At 40.1% G+C, this 21106-nt stretch overlaps 1 protein-coding gene across 1 annotated transcript in view; it reads left to right on the top strand.

Moving 5' to 3' along the window:
* The window catches only part of PAPPA (pappalysin 1), a 2238202-nt gene extending 2220165 nt beyond the window's left edge, over positions 1-18037 (top strand). The window contains exon 22 of the mRNA XM_069609668.1: positions 7914-18037. Within this exon, the coding sequence (XP_069465769.1) occupies positions 7914-8021 (108 nt within the window). The 3' untranslated portion in view covers positions 8022-18037. The remainder of the gene's footprint in view (positions 1-7913) is intronic.
* The last annotated feature ends 3069 nt before the right edge of the window (positions 18038-21106 follow it).

Below are 21106 nucleotides of genomic sequence, written 5' to 3'. Positions count from 1 at the left end.
CATTAATGTTGCCAAATGTAGTGGGGGTATCAGCCAACAAACTCCCCATACTCTGGGGTAGAGGAGATCATATGCTACCAAAAAAAAAGAAAATATTGCCCTAAGGAGCGGAAAACTGTAACTTCAGCTAACAGCATGTCATCAATAATACGTGAGAGGATATGCAATTTCTCAATGTCTGTTCTATCAAGGTGTGTACATTCCACCAAAACAATGTCTTTAGATATGATGATACTCAAACATGGAATATTATGAATTAAGTCAAGCACATTAGATCTATTTGGAATGACATGGGAGTTGTCATTCAAGATGGACTCTAACCCCAGGCAGAAGAGGACTTCTGTCGATTTTATAGATGATTTAATTCCCTTTTGTTTTGGTTTGTGGAAGTGCATAGAACCCTGTGCCTACAAAACAAGCCCTAATAGTAACTTACTCTTAAATGACACTTTCAGAAATAGCCAAAAGTGCAGTCAAGGGACTAACAGTAGAAAAGCTGGAATCTCTTGTCAATTTGGTCATTTTCATGGCGAATGGATTGTGATGGGGTAATAGGTATAGGAACATACTGCAATACCAACTAACTGGCCGAGGCCATGGTAGAATCTGATGTCATTGGCTTAGTAAAAAAAGGTACAATTGATCCCTCTATTACAATGTTGGTGTCCGCTATTAACAATGATCCACGATTTGCCTTATTCTTTTTGCCTTTTGATTGTTTTTCCCCAGTGGGGCAGTAGGTGGATCAGAAAGATTTTTTGAATGAGCAGAAGTGTAAAAAGCGGAAGAGAAATTTGAAGCAAACTTTTCCTGGAACCTATGTTTTTATTGGACCCTTCATTTTTCATATTTTTTGTTTTCATTTACAATTGAGAAGTTCTTAAACAAGATCTTTTCTTTTTGCTTTTGTTTTCTTGTACGTCACACAATAGAATTGAAGATTTTGCAGCTTTGTTACAAATTGCCATGCATGGCAAGAGGCGCCGTAGCATCAACTCCTGCTCTTGGTTAAGTCATAAAAAAAATAGAGTTGTTCCTAGGTTCTTCGTATCTTTGAATATTATCACCAGACAGCCAGCTATCCTTAGCATTTAAAGTTCATTTCAGCTATTTTAGATTTTATATAATTTAGGGAAGATGGTTTATTCTTTACCTCCTCCATAATATTTTCCTACAAAAGCACTAGAAAATTCAACACCAAATGTAGTGCAGCAATAGTGGCCTGGCCCATATTGTCGACATCACGACTAAGTAGTCAAGGTGAATGGTGAGTCTTTTCTGTGTGGAGTAGAAGGGAGGGCTTAAGAAAATTGCTCCAAAACAAGGATGGAGAATCCAACAGTAAACCTGATAATTGTTTACAAGAATGATCATTTTTAGGGCTTATGATTTAAAACAATTGTTTCTGCTGTAGGACACATGTTTGTCCTGCTAATGTGGGTTCTTGGATGTTTGATTACAAAGAAACAGACAAGCAAGGATTGCTGTGTACATCCACCAAATGTATTGGGGATTAGCACTGAGGGAGCAGCATCTGAATTTTTAGTTGCTTTGAACGAGTAGGAGCTGAATTGATATTTGGCAGGAGATAAAGGATTAGATCACTCACCAAGCCACCTGCCACATTGCTCCTGGCCTGCTCCTCAACTGCAATCAACTGCACTTACCTGTACACTTCAGTGTGTATGCTTTCACGTGCCTGCGACCTTCTTATATGCCCTCATCCACAGTTCAAACACCACAGCTGTTCCACCGACTTTAAGCGGGAAAGAGTGCAGCAGCCCACCGTGGTCTGCAGCTAACTGCACTTACGCACATTCGCACTATGTTTTCACACGAATGTGCTGTTCTTGTAGGCCCTCCTCCACAGTTCAAACACCATAGCTGATCCACTAACTCCAAGCGGGAAAGACAGCAACAGCCCACCATGATCTCAAACCAACTGCACTTGTTCACTTTCGTGAGTGAGCTTTTGCATGCTTGGTACTTTCTTATTGGCCCTCCTCCACAGTTCAAACACCACAGCTGATCCAGCGACTCCCAGCAGGAAAGAGAGCGGCAGCCCAGCATGCTCTGCAACAAACTGCACTTATTTGTGCATTTCCGCGTGCCTAGACCATTCTTATAGGCCCTTTTCCACAGTTCAAACACCACAGCTGATCCAGCGACTCCAAGCAGTAAAAAGGGAGCTGCAGCCCATGGTGCTCGACAACCAACTGCACATACTCATCCACTTGTCTGCCCTGATTGGCTTGTGGTTAGACTGTGATCAGCCTCATCTAAACATACAGAGAAAGCCTGAGTGCAAGCTAAGACTTTAAAGAGCTTGTCCAACATTTTGGATGGTAATACTGTAAGGTGTATGTTCTCCACTAAGTTGTGCAGGTTTTGGGGTTGGTAAGTGTAACTGCAGTGATTTTATCCACCAGCCGACACTATTATTATTAAGCTCTCGGTTTTGCAAGCTCCCTGTGCTGTTGTTCCAGATGTGCATTCAACATTGCTCAGCAAGCCCTGTGGAAACTATCAGAATGTTCCCGATATCTGTGCAGTGTTGCCAAGTGGGTGGCAACATGAAATGAAAAGCACCTGGATGACGGAGTTCCTCCGATGATACACTAATGACTCTTATTTGTTCTGCATGTTGCTTCCCTTAAATTGACTTTGCTCCTTTCACGTCCTGAGTGTGGCTATCTTAAAAGGACCATGCTAGTTAAGTTCGTGGGCATAGCAATGAGGTACTGGCTCTTACAGGGACAAAGGGACAGTTGTGCATTAGTTTCATGAGAATTTTTGGGAGACCCCCAATTTCTTTGTAGCTTATGAAGGACCACTGTTGTCTTTATGTCCTGTTACTGTCCTCTTCCTCAGTGAGGGGGCTAAATTCAGAGGGACTAGGTGATTATTCCCTGTACCACCCTTGAGTCCATCAACTTCTGGCTAGCGGAGGCACAGCGGCACCCACCCCTCCTGGTCATCCCGCTAGAAATCTCCATAAAAAGGTCAGAGACTTCATCACAGTGCTTAATAATGACCACTACAGGTTTTTCCAGATTATGCTGTTCGACCTCAACATGGTTCTGGTGCAGAATGTAGTTCTTGGTGTGGCCTTCAATATTAATATTGAACTTTTGGCATAATGGGCAAATTGAAAAAACTACACAGTAAGTGGGATTGTCCAACTTCCCCATATGCTCTGATGAGTATGCCCCTCATAAAGTCTAAGATTAAAAAATGTACTGAAAGAAGTCAGCTATGAACAGCAGATGGTAAATCTATCCACAAAAACAAATAGTGGAATCTATTATTCTGAGCGCATATCACGATGCAAGCTTCCAGGTTACATCAATGCATACCCAAGCCCACAAACTGTGCGGCAATATCTGTTATTGAAATTTAATGTATCTGAGGCCCTGGAAACACACAGAGCCCTAACTGGTATTCCTCGTGATAGGCATTTCTGTCGACTGTGTGGTCATAATGTTATCGAGTCATTGCATCATTTGTTAATTGTATGTGATAGTCTGTATGCGCTGCGATACAGACACATGAAATCATATAACAACAACACTGAGCCTGATGAAATTGAGACATTATGGTCATTATTCATGAGTGGCAATGGCACTAACCTAATATATTTTATGGTGACATTTTACAAGAAGATTGTATTGATTTTACACTGTATTGAATAATTATGTAGGGCACCGTAAGATTATTGTAGAACTATGTTTTAATGTTATGAACTAGTAAACTGATTTTAATATTGTAATAATGTGCACATCATGGTATATAAAACATTTGTTTTGTTATATGTATACCAAATAAACTATGAAACTATGATTACTGTTGAACCTGGGTTGGATAGCCCTCCAGGGATTAGCCAGATTGCTAACAGATACATTCTTAAGGAAGGATTTCTCTATGTGAATTTAGTAACATTTGGAGATCATGGTCCGCAAGGGATAGGGAATGTACTTATACTCTCCAAGGTGCATGAGTCTCAGTCTAGAATTTACTGTATGCATCTTGGCATCAAGGGGAGTATTAGACCACATTGAGAATATATAAATGGGCAGTCGTTGGATTGCTGGATATTAGTCTGGACGGAAGAAACAGGTGTTTTAGAAAGTACTGGAGATTAAATAACTCTTCTAAAGGATAATAATTTCATGAGCAGTCTTAAGATTGATAACAAGGATTTCTGGGACATAAATGTACCTCTGTGGGCAAGAGTAGCGGGATGTGGGATGCGCTGAAGTACTATATGCAAGGCATATGGATTAGTATGGGACATCTATGAAGAAACATGGAATGTCAGCGGGGAAAGCTTGGGAAAAAAGCTAAAACAGTGCAAAAGAAGGTATGGGTAAACGGTTCTTGTGATGGACTTGCCGAAGCTGACTTCGAGAAAAGGCCAGCAAGCTTTTAGAGCATTTAATTAAAAAAACATAGAAGCATCATGCTTGATTAAGTCTATTGAAGATGAGCATGGTCACATTTTGACTGACTCTTAGGATATTTCAATGGGATTTTGCAAGGGTCTCAACAGGCAGAAAATAGGACTTTGCAAAAATTGGTTGGTTAATATGTGGAATTGTTTCATTTAATGTACTAGGATTTGCAAAGACCTAGTGCTCCTATACCCATCAAAGAAACTGATGACGCATTAAAATGGCTACTGCTAGGTAAAGCCCCGGGTGCTGAGAGCTTATATGTAGGTTTACAGCAAGTGTTATTAGCAATTCTACACACAGAGTCTTTAATGAGAATTAATTGAGCAATGAAAAACCAACTTCCATGGAACGCTAGTCATTAAGTTGATTCCAAAGCCTGGAAAAGATATGAAGAAATGTTGAAATTACAAGCCTTTATTGGTAGTGAACAAAAATGTAAAAATATTTACATGAATTGTTGCGAACCGTATAGCTGACATGATGGCAAAACGTGTACACCATTCACAGGCAGAATGTATTAAAGGTAGAGATGGCCCTGCTCATATCCTTGCCATTCCAGACATGGTGCAATTTGCAAAAGAGCTCGGAGAAAGCTCTAATGGCTGTTATTTTGGATGACGAGAAAGTCATGCAAGTAAAGCCGGAAAAGGATTGGCTTATGCAGATGATATCTTGTGTTTGCTTGAAGATCCGCTTTCTAGGGTAATGAAGCAGCTAGCAAAGTATAACAGAGTCTTGGGATACAATAATGTTGTAGAGAAACAGATGTACACATCATCTTTAGTGCCCCCCCTAACCTTCGTCATAGTGGAAGAACAGCAAGAGAGCACTGTGTGTAACACCAGATATTGTCCCAATATTGCATTAAGGATATGAGAGATGTTATGCACTCAGACAACTGTATCAATGTACCCTCGCACTTACGTGTTAGATGGATGTCTGCATACACCACTAAACGTAGAAGAACTATAAGTGAAATCAGGCCACAGTAAAGTGACGTCATGAAGAGAAGACACTAGGACGCATTGAAACGATATGCGAATAACAAGAGAAACATGTATGCAAAGACGAAGAAATCATATACACTAAGAAGATAAGTAAGAAGAGAATCAGCAAATGTATATACCCATAAACGCAAGGTAGATGAGACATATAGAAGCTTGCTGCAGCAGAAAATATAACCCAGGTAAAGCAGCCATGGTGGAAAGATGGACATCGGTTTTGTATAATAGTGAGCTGAGAAGCCTTGAAGGGAGAGACTAGAACTGCAGAGCTGATAGGTGCTGAAAAGCAGATTTGTGCGAGGAACAAATAATATTTGTTTTGCCTGGGATCAAGGATGCCACATCAAGAGACAGTTGCAAGGCACAAGGGCAGTCAAAGACGATAAGCTACAGACTTACATTTTCTCTTACATTAAGTGAAGGAGAAAGAATTTGCAAGTGCCAAATATTGGACAGTTAAAGAAGCAGAAAGTATATGCAAGACAGAGCAACCAAGTCTCCAGAGGCAAAGAGGATTAACTGTACCCAGCTTAATTGAATTAAATAGCACTAAATAAAAGGCAGAAATTGACAAAATCATGGTCTCTTCACACCTGGTGCAAGACTTGAAAACAATGCCTATTCATTAAGCTCCAACTGAAGATAGTGATGTACCTACACTCCCTTAAAAGTCCCAAGGAAGAGAACAGTCAGTAAGGTCAACAACAGAGATGAAGCCTTGGCTTAGAGCCTAACTGATGAGAGATGGTAGACTAATCGACCAAAGTGGGGAGTGGTCTGACAACGTTCCCCACACATGGGTTTCGTTTTAGCCGAATGTCCAAGGTTGGGAGAGAATGCCAACCAATCATGAGGGCCTATGTAGCCGTGTACCATACATTGTTGCTGAAGCCAATCCGTTGCTGTTATTCTGCCATTCATCTGTATTATACATATGAAGAGGTAGTTCCAGGAGTGCCTCTATGACGGGGACCAGCCAATTATGTTACTAACACCTAAATAGAGTATAGGTATATATGTTCCCTTAACCAATCTCTCCTTTCAATAGGTTTTTACTGTTTGTCACATAGGATGTCGTCATAGCTGACGTACATCGAGGTATAAAGCCTTTGTGTAATTGAAATGTAGATGAGTGAGTGAGATGCAATCTGTTTGTTCACCTGGTTTTCCTACTTTATTTGAGCAGATAATAAAGTAGTATTTTGACATATTCTTTGAGTCTGTCCAGTTATTGGGGTCTCATATCGTTTATTGGTAATTCCATCTGGCACTTGGAACGCTCCAGGTGCTACTGCACAATGTAGACAAGGCTATGGCAATATCTCATTAATGTCACAGAGGACATTTCGCTAGTGCATAGTTCAGATGGTATACAAAGGGATTCAGGTAAATATTCAGGAATAGCGAATCTATGAGACACCAAGGCTGTATTAGGGTATGAAGTCTTCAAGGTTCTCTAAGACATCAACAGGAAATGCACAAGATGGACGATTCTTAACTTCACCTTATGGGGTAAAATCAGCATTAGTATTGCTGGGGGCACAATACACCAATATATGGACATGGGTACATGCTCTAAGACTGCTAGAGTGGTGATTCGGCGCCATATAGAAGTTTATTAACATAACATGCATACCCAAAAGCAGATCGTTGGGCTTAAAAGAGGATGGTAGGTTTGGGTGTGTGGCGATGAAAGTCCAGACCTGACTCATATGCTTTGGTTGTGTGAAAGATTCAGACAATTTTGCAGTCGGGGGGAGAACGAATTGGAATGCATTCTGGACTTTTTAAAGACACATACACCATTTGTTATGTTATCGAATGACTGTAGGGATGGTGGTGGCTGGGATCTTGGGAGTCCTTAAACCGGGCTTTGATGATGAGCAAGAATATATTACTGCACATTTGGAAGAGTGATATTAAGCCCATTATGGTTGACTGCACGAAAGAAATTAAAACATTATGCAGCCATGGGGGAGTAATGATTGAGGTTAAATGTGCATCTCATAAACAAGGAAGATTTTGTCACGGTTTGTGAGGGCAGAATCTATTTTATAAGGGCCAGCAGATGCATTGTTGAAGGGTGGTCCCAGGATTCACACAGCTTTAACATTAGAATCTCTCAAGATAATGCTCACCAACACTCTTCCACCGAGCCCACACAACCTTCTGTGTGGCTTCAGTGAGTCCTCTGTGTTGGTGTTAACCACATAAAAGCAAGTTGTACAAAATGTAACTCACAAAATATGTGTTAGTTAGGCTTTGGAATTATATGGAATGATATTTAGTAACGTTGTTTTTACCTTTTTATGAAATGTAACACATTTGTCCTAATTCTTGACATCTGCTGTTCTGGTACCTGTAATGGGATATCCTCATTGATACTATGTAGGTGTTTTGTGTCACATGTATGTTCTTCAGGATAACTTGGTAAAATGTTTCTCCTTCTCTCCAGGTGACACCTTTCCCAATGAACTGTGACCTCCAAGGGGAGTGTGCATGCCTCGATCCAAATGCACGGGAGAACAGCCGAAGGGATTCCCGTCGATTCAATCTTGGTTAATGCCAATCAAAGAAGACATAAAGGCCACACTGTTTAAGGCAGGCTGGGAGACGCATCACATTCCTTCCGGTATTATTTTGTTGATGGTAGCTGCTCAGTCAGAAGGCATTTCTGCACCATGAACCTTTCAAATTCAACCAGCCTGCCTTTATCATTCACAAGACAACCCCATGTATTACATGCTCTCTAAACGATGCAAGAATATCAAGAAACAACAATCTGAGGCCATGAAAGCGGTCCAAACTGCATGTGTTGTGCTAATGCATCCCACCTCATTAGAGCAGTATGTGTGCAGATGAAGGCAAAAAACAAGCCATATGTATGTATTTATATAGATAACTAGGAACAATGATTGGAATAAGTCATTAGCCTCTCACCAACACTCCCGACTGGGATTAAAATGGAAGATGGACCTTATAGGTAAAGCATTGTGAATCCTGGAGTAACATTGAGTGCTGCATTTTCACTAACTATGGGCATTTTGGACAATAGACACACCTCTGAGGCAGAGTGGCCATACCTTCTGGGGCTGTCGTACAATACTTCAAAACTGCTGACTGTTCTGATGAATGGCACACTTCCAGTTTTGTTGAGGAATCAATAGTTTTTGGCTTCCTGGGCCTGGAAGGACACCTTGGCATGTTTCTTGCCTGCTGCTGCTCTCCATCATCTACCTGCATTCCACACAATGTAGTGCCAGGCCACAAATAATGGACAAGGCCCTTGATTTGGAATCGTGGGATGGACTGAAAGGGATTCAAACTGTTATGTGATGATATGGCCCTTTCTTTGGTGATAGAGAAATTGACAATGCTAGTAGTCCACAGGGGAAAAAGGTGTGAGGCAAACTCCAGACCTTGTCATTCGAGCATGTCGACTGCTGCTACTCCTGCTGCTATGTCCAATACAACCAACTTCCTTACTGTGTCAGGACAGGGTGGAATCCACCCCCACACTACCAAACAGTCTGCCTTAAAGCTCACCTACAGCCTGCCTTCTTCATCCGTGGGCTCCCTCCTCAGCATTGGCAATGTCACATGGTGCAGAGCTGGGGGCAAATCTTCATCCAGAGCTCATTCCTGAGAGTTTCTATCCTAGCTACAGTAATAACTCTTGACAGGTAATATCTTTCATTTGAGGCAAAAGGAAGCAGAGAGGTGACAGGTGTACTAATTTGAGAGCTAATTATCCCAAATGCAATCAGTATTAGCCCGTTCTGCCAGGTACGTTATATGTAAATATGTAGAATTTCCTTTCCGGACACCTAAGTACCCAGCACCTGTGGACATCAACTCTTTATCGTCTCCTGTAGGGAGTCCATAGCAGCGTATTTCTTCCTCCTCTAATATTATTGTTAATATATATACCTACCCAGCAACAGTACCTTCTAAGTTTGTAATTACTATCTGTCTTCTAGGGGATTTGAATGTATTCAACGGTTTTTGATTAACCCATAATAATAGTGCACTTCTAACGGGCAGAGTTTTAGTGTAATTTTCGTGGCTTGAAAATTATACCTGTTAGAACTGTAATTCCCAACCCACTAACATCGATCACAGCAACCTTATTTATTCAGTTTAAATCTGTTATACAATCATAAGTTTTGTATTATTCTGTCACTTAGTGGTTGAATCTGAAGTTGTTTTCAGTCTTTTCAAAAGTGTGAAAAATTTGTAGCAGTCGGCCAAGTTTGTATCCGTAATGGGACTCTCCTATGACGATAGTGAAAACTCCGTTCTTGGGCAAAATCTTCTGATTTTTAGGTTTTTGCTACCATTATTTTTGGCATGGAGAAGAAGTGCTGAAGGAAAAAAAGCAAACAAATTTGCATATTTCAGCAAAAACTGCAAATAGTTAAAAGGCAACACATAGCATATAGACTCTCTCAAACATAATTTTATTTGAAGTTCAATACCACAAGACTAGAGACAAAAACAGAGTCTCATGACAAGCCACCATCTTAAAGTCACAAGCATCACAGCCACATATCCATCAATACAAAACCGAGATTGGGATTTTCAGGCTTAAAAGTTCAGGGGATGATCTCCATTGAAACACCCTAAAACGTTAGTGTCACTGACTCCATACTGCCAATGTGGTATTTTCAATACTACTAATAAAAAAAGAACTATTCAGATAGTTACCCGAGGAATCCGAATGAAAGCAACCTCAAAAAATGTAATTCTCTGGAGGCTACATGCCTAAAAATCAACGCATTTCTTAATTGTCGAATTTAACCGAGTTAAATATTTCAGCAACAAGCAGAACTGGCCCTTAAAGTCACAAATGTTGTTTTCATTGAAAGACACCTCACCTAACAAACCACCAAGAAAGAACTTTCCAGGACCTTATCCTCCACTAGATTAAATCTGCAGTCACTAAAAATCATGCATAGAGTTGAAGAGGATGGCAATCCATCTTGCCATGATGTGCAAAGAGCCTGTCATGAGTAGCATTTGGCATCCACATAAGAGCACTATGTTCTTCTTTCAGACATAATTAATGGTTTAGAACAGGGGCATACAAATGGCCCCTGATGATTACTTCAAGATGGTGCAGCTCCGTAGTGAAAATAGTTTCCTAATATGTGTGATATTGCTAGGCCAAGTTTTCAACTCATTTTTCATAGTGCTTGGAAACTTATTGAAACCCTCAAAAGAGATTGTCCGTACACTAGCCACCATTGGGCTATTTACCACAAGGATTAGCAAAAGGTATAAACCAGCTCTGTACCCTGTACTCGATATGAGGACCCTGTAGACCCTGTACTCGATATGAGGGATTTCCAAATTAAAACCCACCAACCACAACTATGACCCGATCCCTGCGTACCTAGCCAGAAAACATGTGGAAGTGTTAAGTGCACCCGTGCTGGCTATTATAAATGCCTCACTAACGCAAGGCTGCATTCCTAGTGAGCTAAGGAGGTCGTATATCACACCTCTATTAAAGAGAAATACTTTGGATCTATTCAAATTACCGTCCTATCGCAGGCTTATCGTGGCTGGCCAAGATCTTGGAGAAAATCATTACAATCCAATTACAGGCTCATATGGAGGAACAGGGTATTTTGGATCTGTATCAATCTGGTTTTAGACTGGGCCATGGGACCGAGATGGCATTATTGTCCGTCTGGGATGATATCCTAAAGGCAGCCGATGAGGGGGATATTAGCATGTTAGTTATGCTGGACCTCTCGGCTGCCATTGATACCGTTGATTTTGGGATACTTAGCTCAAGGCTCTCTGCCACGGCCCAGGTCTCAAATGCCTCTCTGAAATGGTTCACCTCTTTTTTAAATGATCATTCTCAACAGGTTAAGTTGGGGACTTTTATTTCAGATTTCCTGGCAGTCAGATATGGAGTCCCCCACGGGTCGTCATTATCACCACTACTTTTTAATATTTACATCCGCCCATTGCCGGAAATCTTTGCTAAATTTTGATTATTTTACCATTCGTACGCTGATGACACACAGATTTATGCATGGCTAACTGAACCTATGGAAGCCATACAGAGAGTGTTGGCTTGTGCCAGAAAAATTAAGAACTGGATGGTTGACAAAAAGCTACAGCTCAATCCAAATAAAACTCAGATCATCTTGTTTGGATCGAAAAAAAACTGGCAACAACTCTATCTCAGGTGTCTTGTTCTGAGCTTTTTGAGTCCCTAACCTCATTTACCTCAAAGGTTAAAAAACTTGGCTGTACCTGGCAGGGAGATTTTAGCTGTAACCAACAGATTAGCTATACAGAGAAATCTGTATACTACCAACTCAGATTGCTAAAACCATTACTACCGTTGATATTGTCTAAAGATCACCCCATGGTGGTCGGTGCCTTTGTAAATTCAAGGCACGACTAATGTAATGCATTGCTCATAGGTATTCCAAAGAAACAAATTCAGCGCCGACAGGTTGTACAGAATTCGGGCGTTAGGCTGATTTTTCCCTGACAAGATGCTCACATATCTTGCAATTTTGGAGAGACCTTCACTGGCTGCCTGTTCAACAAAGGGTGCTGTTTAAAACCCTCTGTTTGATTTTTAGGTGCACCCAAGGGACAGCCAAGAGAGATCCTGGTATCAAAAATCTCGGCTTATCAACCTGAACGCTGTTTGCGTTCATCTAAGCAAAGACCTTTGAAGGTCCCCCGCTCTAACTCTGTTACTTGGGGTGACAGATGATTCTCTCCTCTCATGCAGGACCTAGAGCGTGGAATGCCCTACCATATGACCTCCATGAAGCTAAATCCCTGCTAGAGTTCAGAAATAAATTTAAAACACATCTTTTTATTTAAAACATAGCAGTTTATGTCGGGTAACTTTCTCTTTCTGAACTATTATCTTTGCCCAGATGCATTTCTTGTGCCCGGTTCCTTACGGATATGCGCTACACAAGATTTCCAAATACATCACCCAGAGCCAGGTTCACTCATAGGACTACAGTCAAAAAACACTCAACGAATAATCTGGCCCTTCTAGTGGGCACAATTTGAGAAGGAAAGTACAAAATGTTAGGTCTTGTCCAAGAAAGTATGTACCACAGATCACTGATGTTACGTATGATTAATCTCATGGCTTTACTAGCCTGTGACAATCCATTGTCTCCCCCAGAGATACTGCAAGAAGGCTGATAAATTGGTACAACAAGGGCAGATTATTTCCACCATTTCCTGGAGCTGTTTTAGATGTGGCACACACATCTAGCAGACAATATAAGAATGGTCTTTAAAAAACATTTCATTTTGTGAATTATTGGTTTTACATTAACATATTTTGATAAAATAGTCCATGAGCTATTTGAAAATGTCAAAACATATCTCAATAGAGCTAAGGAGAAAGGGAATCTGCATGAAGGGAAGTCTTGTGGCAGGACTTTGATGACATTCTAGATGTGCTACAACAACGCCGAATGCAGTCCTTTCAGAGGTACACTGTACAATAAGGCTTGCAATGGCAGCAATCCCTTTATCAACAGAGAGAAACCTACAGAGTCTTTCACAGGTGCGACCAGAAGCAACCCCCACAAAACATTGACTTTGGGGGATTACAACTCGATTAAAGCAACTAAGTCAGTTGGTACAGCTCGTCCCACTATATTTGTAGAAGATTGCCATATTTATGTTGATTCGGGTAAATCAAATGCTAGCACTTTTGTGTCATCAAAATGGATTCCACCTACATCTCAACACATATTTCCCTTCTTTAGTAAGAGGGAAAGCACCATTTGTAAATAGGAGGAATTCAAAATGAAACCCTTGCTAGGTATCATCCCATTTCTTCATGACCACCGTACGTTTGAAGGATGCATACTTCCCTATAGTGGTAGTGTAGAATGAAGAAAGACCTGACATTAATTGGTGGTTACGAGTATGGTGTAGTATCTGATCCAAGAGTTTCATAACAAGCTTTTCTTTGATTCCACCACGCTGCAGAAGCATTTTGATTTATACTTGGACAATTACATGTTAAAGTGAGATTTCTCAGTACAATGTCAGCGGACAAACTAAAAGACACACAGGTCTTTTATGGGTGCATTTTCCAGAAGAATGGATGTGCTTTCTCAGGGAGGCCACTGGACCAACAAACTAGGCATGCAATGCTTTTGAAAGAGGATTGCAATATGGTGTTTCTGAAAGGAAATATTGTCAGCACATGGTGAGATAAAGGAAATCGTTCCATTACTAGCTAGGCACGTATACATCTAGCAGGCAAAGGGTGTCCTTCTATTATGGTTTGCTTTGTAGAGTTGACACTACAGAAAATACACCAAAAGTGAGGACACTTTTAAGAATCCCTTTTATATGCACTTTTTATGAAAACTGCAGTAAACCTTCACATCGATGTAGTCTGCACCACAATGGCAGCTAAATGTAGTGATTACACACTAACCTACCGGTTCCGCTAGCCAGTGCATATGTCTAGAATTAGAGACTTCACATTGATAGCAGCCTTTCTGTAGTCAATTACACTATGAAGAAGGGTTAGCCGAACTACAAGCATTAAGAGTTGGAGGACCATTTGCAGAATTAACTTATGTTAAGCATACTTCTTAAAAATATACCAAAGGTTATTTCACATTTTCTCCTGAAATAGAAAATGGAGTTACTCATATTCTTCAAATATTTCCCGTCTCCTACATGATAGAAGAGAGCCTTATTATGTGAAAAAGCCAAAATATTTCAGAAAACCGAAACATCACTTTTCATGTTTTGTGAGCTAAAGAAGAGCAATGCTATTATGAACATGTGACTATGCAGATAGATGGTAGCTAGCAATCACTTATCTGCGAACAGGGAAACACGCACAGGGTATGCCAAAGGGGCCCTCCACTAGAGGAAGACACTGAGTTGCCTTTATAGGAAACCTCCCATTCCAAGACGTTTGTCGAGCCACTTGACCATCAAGCTATACATAAAAAAATATATTTGTTTGAGTCCCGTTGTGAAAAAGATACAGAGGTGTGGTAGGCTTAAGGGTGTGTTTAAATGTGCTAATTTCCTGACTCCTTGGTCCTCTATATCAGACCTGTGCTGCAAATACGAACATGCTATCTACCTGCAATAATAGTTTTGCCGCTTGATATCTGTTTCAGATTCAAATGCAAAAATCCAGCGCCACAAGGGGTAGATGAGATGGGTTATATCTAAGGAAAGTATTTCAGGGTGATGATTAGTAAAGAAGCCTGGCATAAAACTATGAAGCTCAGCATACAATTGTATGAAAATTGCACCACAGTGGTTTTCTCATCAACTCCATGGTTTTCTCATCAACGTCATAGAAAAGTCTCATTACAGACAGAACCATGATCAAAGATCACTATTTTTGAAAACATTTTTAATATAATTCTTTCAGTACCAGATATTTAGCCTAGATTCCAGGGTAATTCATAGCATGTGAATATATAACAGATCACAAAGCTTTAAAACTATTATGATGGGTTAGGTTCCAAATCTTACCCCTTTATTTCTATGGCAATTGTTTTCTCTTCTCCCATCAGACCTCCTTGGGAAAATATTTACCAATGTTTTGCACATCTCCCAAACAGTGCACACAATACCTTTCCACCAACAAAGTAAACAATTCGAATATTGAATGGCTTGCCAAAAATATACGTTCTACATTTTTCAATTTCTCTTCCTCTCCCTCAACATAAGTGTAATATGAGTTTTAATTTTGATTCCTACATGATAAAGCAATGGCTTTTGGCTTTGTTTGCCATGACAGAAATAGTACAGTGTAATATCACTTTGCATGGTACCAATCTTTCATTGCCGGTCACATAAGCTGTGCATGAACGGTTTTTAATATAACCTTTGGAGCAGAGCTGCATCTTGAAATCTGAAGTTCCTCAGATCAAACATTTCTTAATGCTCTGTTTCTTTCCAGTTTTGTTCTGTTCTACTGAAGATCTGTTCTGGTTATGTAGGGCCAAACAGAATCAAAATGGTAAAGGAACACAACCAGAACATGAAGAACCCAGTACTAAAATAGAGCCTTCTGATTACAATCAATTATAAGGTTTGGTTTTGCAACAACATGGTTTTAGATATGTTTGTGTCCTGGGCTGTTTAGTATCGATATACAGACAGCACTTCCTGTTTCTGGGATCTTGCAATGGGTACATTTCAGACATGTCAATTCCCCGTGGCAGGTGATCTATTTCGTGTAGTAGCCACTAATGTAAAATATCAATATGTTCCTCTTCATGCCTTCCTTCTAGCCTGTAAAATTCAAAAACTTAATTTTTATCTAGAAATAATGTCTCTTTTCTGTTGTTTTTTTGTCTGTTGGTTACACTATTCAACTTTAACAATATACTATCCAGCAAAAAAGGAAAAAAAAGTGCATGAATATAAAAACATATTTTACCACAGCATACAATGCTCCATATAACTCTTAAAATCCCAACATTACATAAAAAGCAGACATCTCTTAATAACCTGTATAGTACATTCCAGATAATATTAACCTGTGCAAAATACAACTTCAGTACATTCCAAATAATGTCAGCATACACAAAATGCTAACACAGTGCATTGCAAATGATATCATCTGCAAAATGCTAATACAGTACATTCCATGCAGTATAAACATGTGCATAAATAGCATGATTCCTCACTGTAAAGTGCAGGTGCTCAAAACTCCAAGCTGTCACCATGCTCTTCTAGACCTAGAGGTGTCTCGACTCCCTTTTAACTAAGTGGAGGCTATTCAAATAAATGTCCACTGCAATTACAATGGATACTGGTTGACCACTTAAGCCACACAAACTTCCCTGTCCATTATAGACCTGTGCGAAAATCATTTCCTAAAATGGATTAAACTCAAAGTACTCAAGGAAGAACAGGAGGCCAGGAGGTGCTGAAGGGTCTCTAAGGTTTTGTCTATTGCTTCCTCATCTATCTTTGCATGTAGCCATAGTTAATGGCACCTAAAACCCACTGTGTCCCTGGCACCCCTGTGATAAAAGTGGTACCTTAAGCCTTTACCATTTAACAACGGATTTGTACAACCTCTGAGGGTAACATTCTAGTTGTGTTGTGTGCTCCAACCTTTCTTGGGAGGAGGTCAAACTATCACACCTACACAAAGAAGGTTCTCTCTCAAAATCCTGTGATCATGTGAGGACTCACCTCTATATCGTTTAAAGCCTTCAGCTTCCACCATCTAGTACCCATCTGGCCTACCATGGTAATGTCTCATTTGGCAACTGTTGCCTTTAAAGCTTTTAGAATATAGGACCATCTTAATTGTATCAGAAAACATTAGGCCACTGTACCTCTGAAGCGGACCATTGTAGTTTTAAGCATTACAGGCTAGGATAGAATCTCTATGACTCAGACCCTACAGGAACCTATAGAGTACTTGAGTCTTATGGATGTGGTGAGAAATTCTTTGTCAGAGTGACGCCAGACATCATCATATTGACACCTTATCTCCTGACATTCCTAACTTTAACTGGCATATCTTTATTAAGAGGAACGATGTACTATGGTTAAGGATTACTGATCAGCTTGTACATATCCCATTGCAAAGGAAATTACATTTCTGAGTATCTGACAGAAAGTAACCTCCATGCTGAGATGATTCTAGGAATTCGTTTGGAGCAGCTAGTATTCCATTACTTGCTTCTCTTGCCATCTGAGTACTAGAACTCACCTCCATGCCTCCCTGCTCAGTGAATATTGCCTCTATTCAAAACTTCAAATGCTAATCCGACCCCAAAAGCCGTTCTGAATTTATGATATAGAGAGATAATTGTTCCCTTGTGAGCCTGGTGAACCATAGGTGACTAGATTCCCTCTCCTGCTAACTCAAGTCTTGGCACTTGCTCCACCTCTTCCCCATGATGAAGGATGATTGATCCCATGTGAGACTTATGTCTCAATGCGCTGCTACCCACTCCTTCAATGACATTGGCCCTTCATGCTTTGCTGTCCATCTCTCTCTATGCTGACCAAGGAAATGGGTCTGGTCTATCAGCTAAATTGACCTTTCTTCTCCCTTTCGCCTACCCCAGTGACATGGATTCTCCAATACCACCCTCTGCCCCTCAATGCTGAGTGGTGGATGCTCTCAGGCAGACTTCAGCTACCTCCCTTTCCGGTTTCTGTTTCACTTGGTTGTAACTGTCGGTTTGTTATAGGTTTTACCTGTGTTAAAGTAATTTCTCTTTTGCAACTGGTTCATGGAAGAAACAAAGAGGAGGCTGAACAAAAGAGGCAAGAAAAAACGAACAAAATAAAAGTTCACGGTCTTAAAAAGGCAAGCATAGACTGTAGTGTTTGTTTTGAAGGAAATGCGTGTCTTCTGCCAGCAAAGTCGAACCAGAGACAGTTGGGCATAAATCGCCTTCCCCATGGACACTTGACTGTTTATCTGTGTGTCTGTGTTCTGTCCAGGAAGTAAGGCGAGCACATTTTCTTTTATAAAGTGATCAATGTTTTTTTTTATGTTGGTTAATCTGAAAATCGTGTATTTGTACTTTTTACATGATAAACCTGTACATCCTGTATCTACCCAGTATTCATTTCATTCTGTACAGCCATACACACCACAATCTCCGAAAAGCTGCTAACTGGTTGGACAGGAAAAGGCCCCCCTCACTGGCACGCACAACAGTGAAGAGGCTTTCTCGCTCTTTCGCTCCCTCCTTACCTAACTCCGAAAGTTACCATTTGTAAAGTGTACAGATGGCTCTTGACGTGATGCTCGGGCATCTTAAGTTTGTATTAGGGAGTTTGGCTTATGCTGTCACTATTTGGAATTTTATAATGGAGAAATTCAGTGAACATGTTTGCAGTGTGATGTGGGAGCTTCTTCATCTTTAGGCTGTCTGGTAGATGCTGGCCCCAACATAAGTTATCCAATTCGAAGATTTTGGCAGGCATTCTCATCCAAGGAATAGAAAAATTCAGTAAGGATATTTGGAATGGCCACAATGGTTATGCGTGGCAAACTGTACATTTCATTAATGTATGTATAGATTATTTGCCTATCTTTCTTTTCATATGAAACCCAACTGGATTTTATTATGTTTTGAATCAACAATTCCAGCCCCAATAACAGCTAGGTGCTTATTGGCTCACTAAATGTGTGGAACGTAATTTCGCTCGGCATAATGTGTTTCTATCTGGTTGATGGAGATGTGGACTAGAACAGTCATGAATATCATTTTTCTATTGCAAGTTTAATTTCTGTACTGCATTGGCCATGAAACTTGGAACAACACTGGAAAAATGGCTGACAGTAGTATGTATGTGGCCTGATGGAGGTGGTGCTTATTACGTCTGCACTGGTGTCTAAGGATTAACGGGGATCTTTTAGAAAGGGGCATGCATCACTGGTTGAAGAAGTCAGAGTCGCAATACCACATGGCCATACCGTCGCCATATTTTTTATTTGATACCCCTTGGGGCTTCTCCATTGGCTTGTAGGGCTATGTTGAGAACACTGGAAAGTGGACACTGAATCTCAAGAAATAGGTGCTGATTTATTTTGGCAATGTTTCACTGAAAGGTTTTCAGAAAGTGTTTCTGGTTAAATGACATATTGTAGCTTTTGCTTGATGCATTGGAATTTAGAGAACTCGGCACGGTGGCAATAATGCACTGCCAGGATCGTTTACACCTTATCTGCAATTACAGATGAATGTTCTGGATGATGGGCATGTTTTCTCCAAGACATTGGGCCTCATTACTAGTATGGTGGACCAGAAACAAGGGTGCCGGTAGCAACGTACCAGCACCGTTTCCGACCGCCATACTCTGCGAATGCTGGTAGGGGCCATGGACCCCCCAGGCAGGCCTGACCTGCCTGGAAATCAGGCCCCTGCCAGGAAGTCTCTCACTGAAGCACTGGCATAGTTAGCAATAGTGTTTCAGTGTCCCCATTCCCATGGAGACCTATGGGACTATGGAACTGTGTTCCGCCGCCACTTGTTATATCCCGGTGGCACTGGGATATCAGGCGGCAGAATCAGTGTTATGCGGTTGGCAGCAACCCGCCGGTAGCACTGGTGGGTTACCGCCAACCTCGTAAGAGTAACCAAATTATTCATCCTTGGAATCGGGCAGCATGAGAATGCTTTAGTAACAATGCTTAAAGTCCTAGCGATGCCACAGCCAAGCCAATGTTCCACAACTGCCGCCATTACTTTCTTTTAGGGTGGGTTGGAGGAGAGTGAAAAACACACATACATGAAACTGTGAGGTCACAAGTAATACAGTAACTGGTTCTGAACCCGAAGAGCCATTCTACGTACAAATAATCTACACACCAGCAGTCAAAGAGGTGAGGTTTAGGAACCCGCTGGGCGCTGCTCTGTGTCGCTTCTGTTGTCATTTGCCTGTCTGCCTAGAACATAATGCTTGTGCATATATATATAAATATATATATATATGTATATATATATATATATATATATATATATATATATATATATAAACATATATGCAAACACACATACACGAAAATTAAGAGGTATGGCACTTCTAAGAGTGTGTGTGTGTGTGTGTGTGTGTAATATATATATGCACATATGCTCCATACAAATATATACAAGTGTGTGTGTATATATATTTTTATACATATTTATTTAAATGTAATATCTGCAAATAAAACTGTGATCTTGTACAGCAACATGTTCCTATTTACCACCTGCTCCTCTGTATTGATGTATTTCATTGTTATGTTTTATTATTATTTCAAGATTTAACATCAGCTTTTATTGTTTCGCCATTTGTTCCGGAGGATGGAACTGCCTCCAGAAGACCTGTTGTACCCTTGCAGGTTTTAAACTGTAAAATCTCAAACAATAACAAAAGTAATAGAGCAGATATTCTAAGTTTTAAGACCATAAATGTAACTAATTCCAACCCGATCAAACCCGACCCAGCGCTTTCCACCTCACATTTCTTATAATGCTGCTCCTAGTGTTGGTTATCTTAAGGGATTTCTTTTGTAAGAAATATTCATTTCTGATCTACGTCTCCAAGCAATAGAACAAGGTGTAAATAGTGCAGGTACTGTAATTTATTCTCATGGTGTCATCCTCTTTTATTTATAATGGCACAGTGTTCATCTAAGTTATTGTTGTTTTCAATACAATTCTGAACCATTGGTCGTTCGATTTATGCTGGTTTTGTATACCCTTGGTATCATGCAAGTTCCTCATGTGTGTGTTTTGTCTCCCCCATCTCTGCTCCTCAAATACAGGTCATAATTCACTGCATTGTCGTCTTACGTGTTGGAAAAATCTGCCATTGTTGATAATTGTAGCTACGATCTATATTACAGAAATATATAATGCCTTGTATACTCAAGTATTTAACAGTGTGATTTTTGTATGCATATATATATATGTATGTATGTGTGTGTGCATGTACACATATACATATGCACATACACATATATTTATATATGTATATATATATATACATATATATATATATATATATATATATATATATATATATATATATATATATATATATATATATATATAGATATATATATATATAGATATATATATGGTTCAAAGGAGGGGGAAGATGAGATAACAATTATTTACCTTGTATTAA

Source organism: Ambystoma mexicanum, chromosome 8 (genome assembly GCF_040938575.1).
Source record: "Ambystoma mexicanum isolate Mex_15411 chromosome 8, UKY_AmexF1_1, whole genome shotgun sequence".
Lineage (NCBI taxonomy): Eukaryota > Metazoa > Chordata > Amphibia > Caudata > Ambystomatidae > Ambystoma > Ambystoma mexicanum.
Note: the sequence above shows the minus strand (reverse complement) of the source record. Positions and strands in the feature narration are given on the sequence as shown.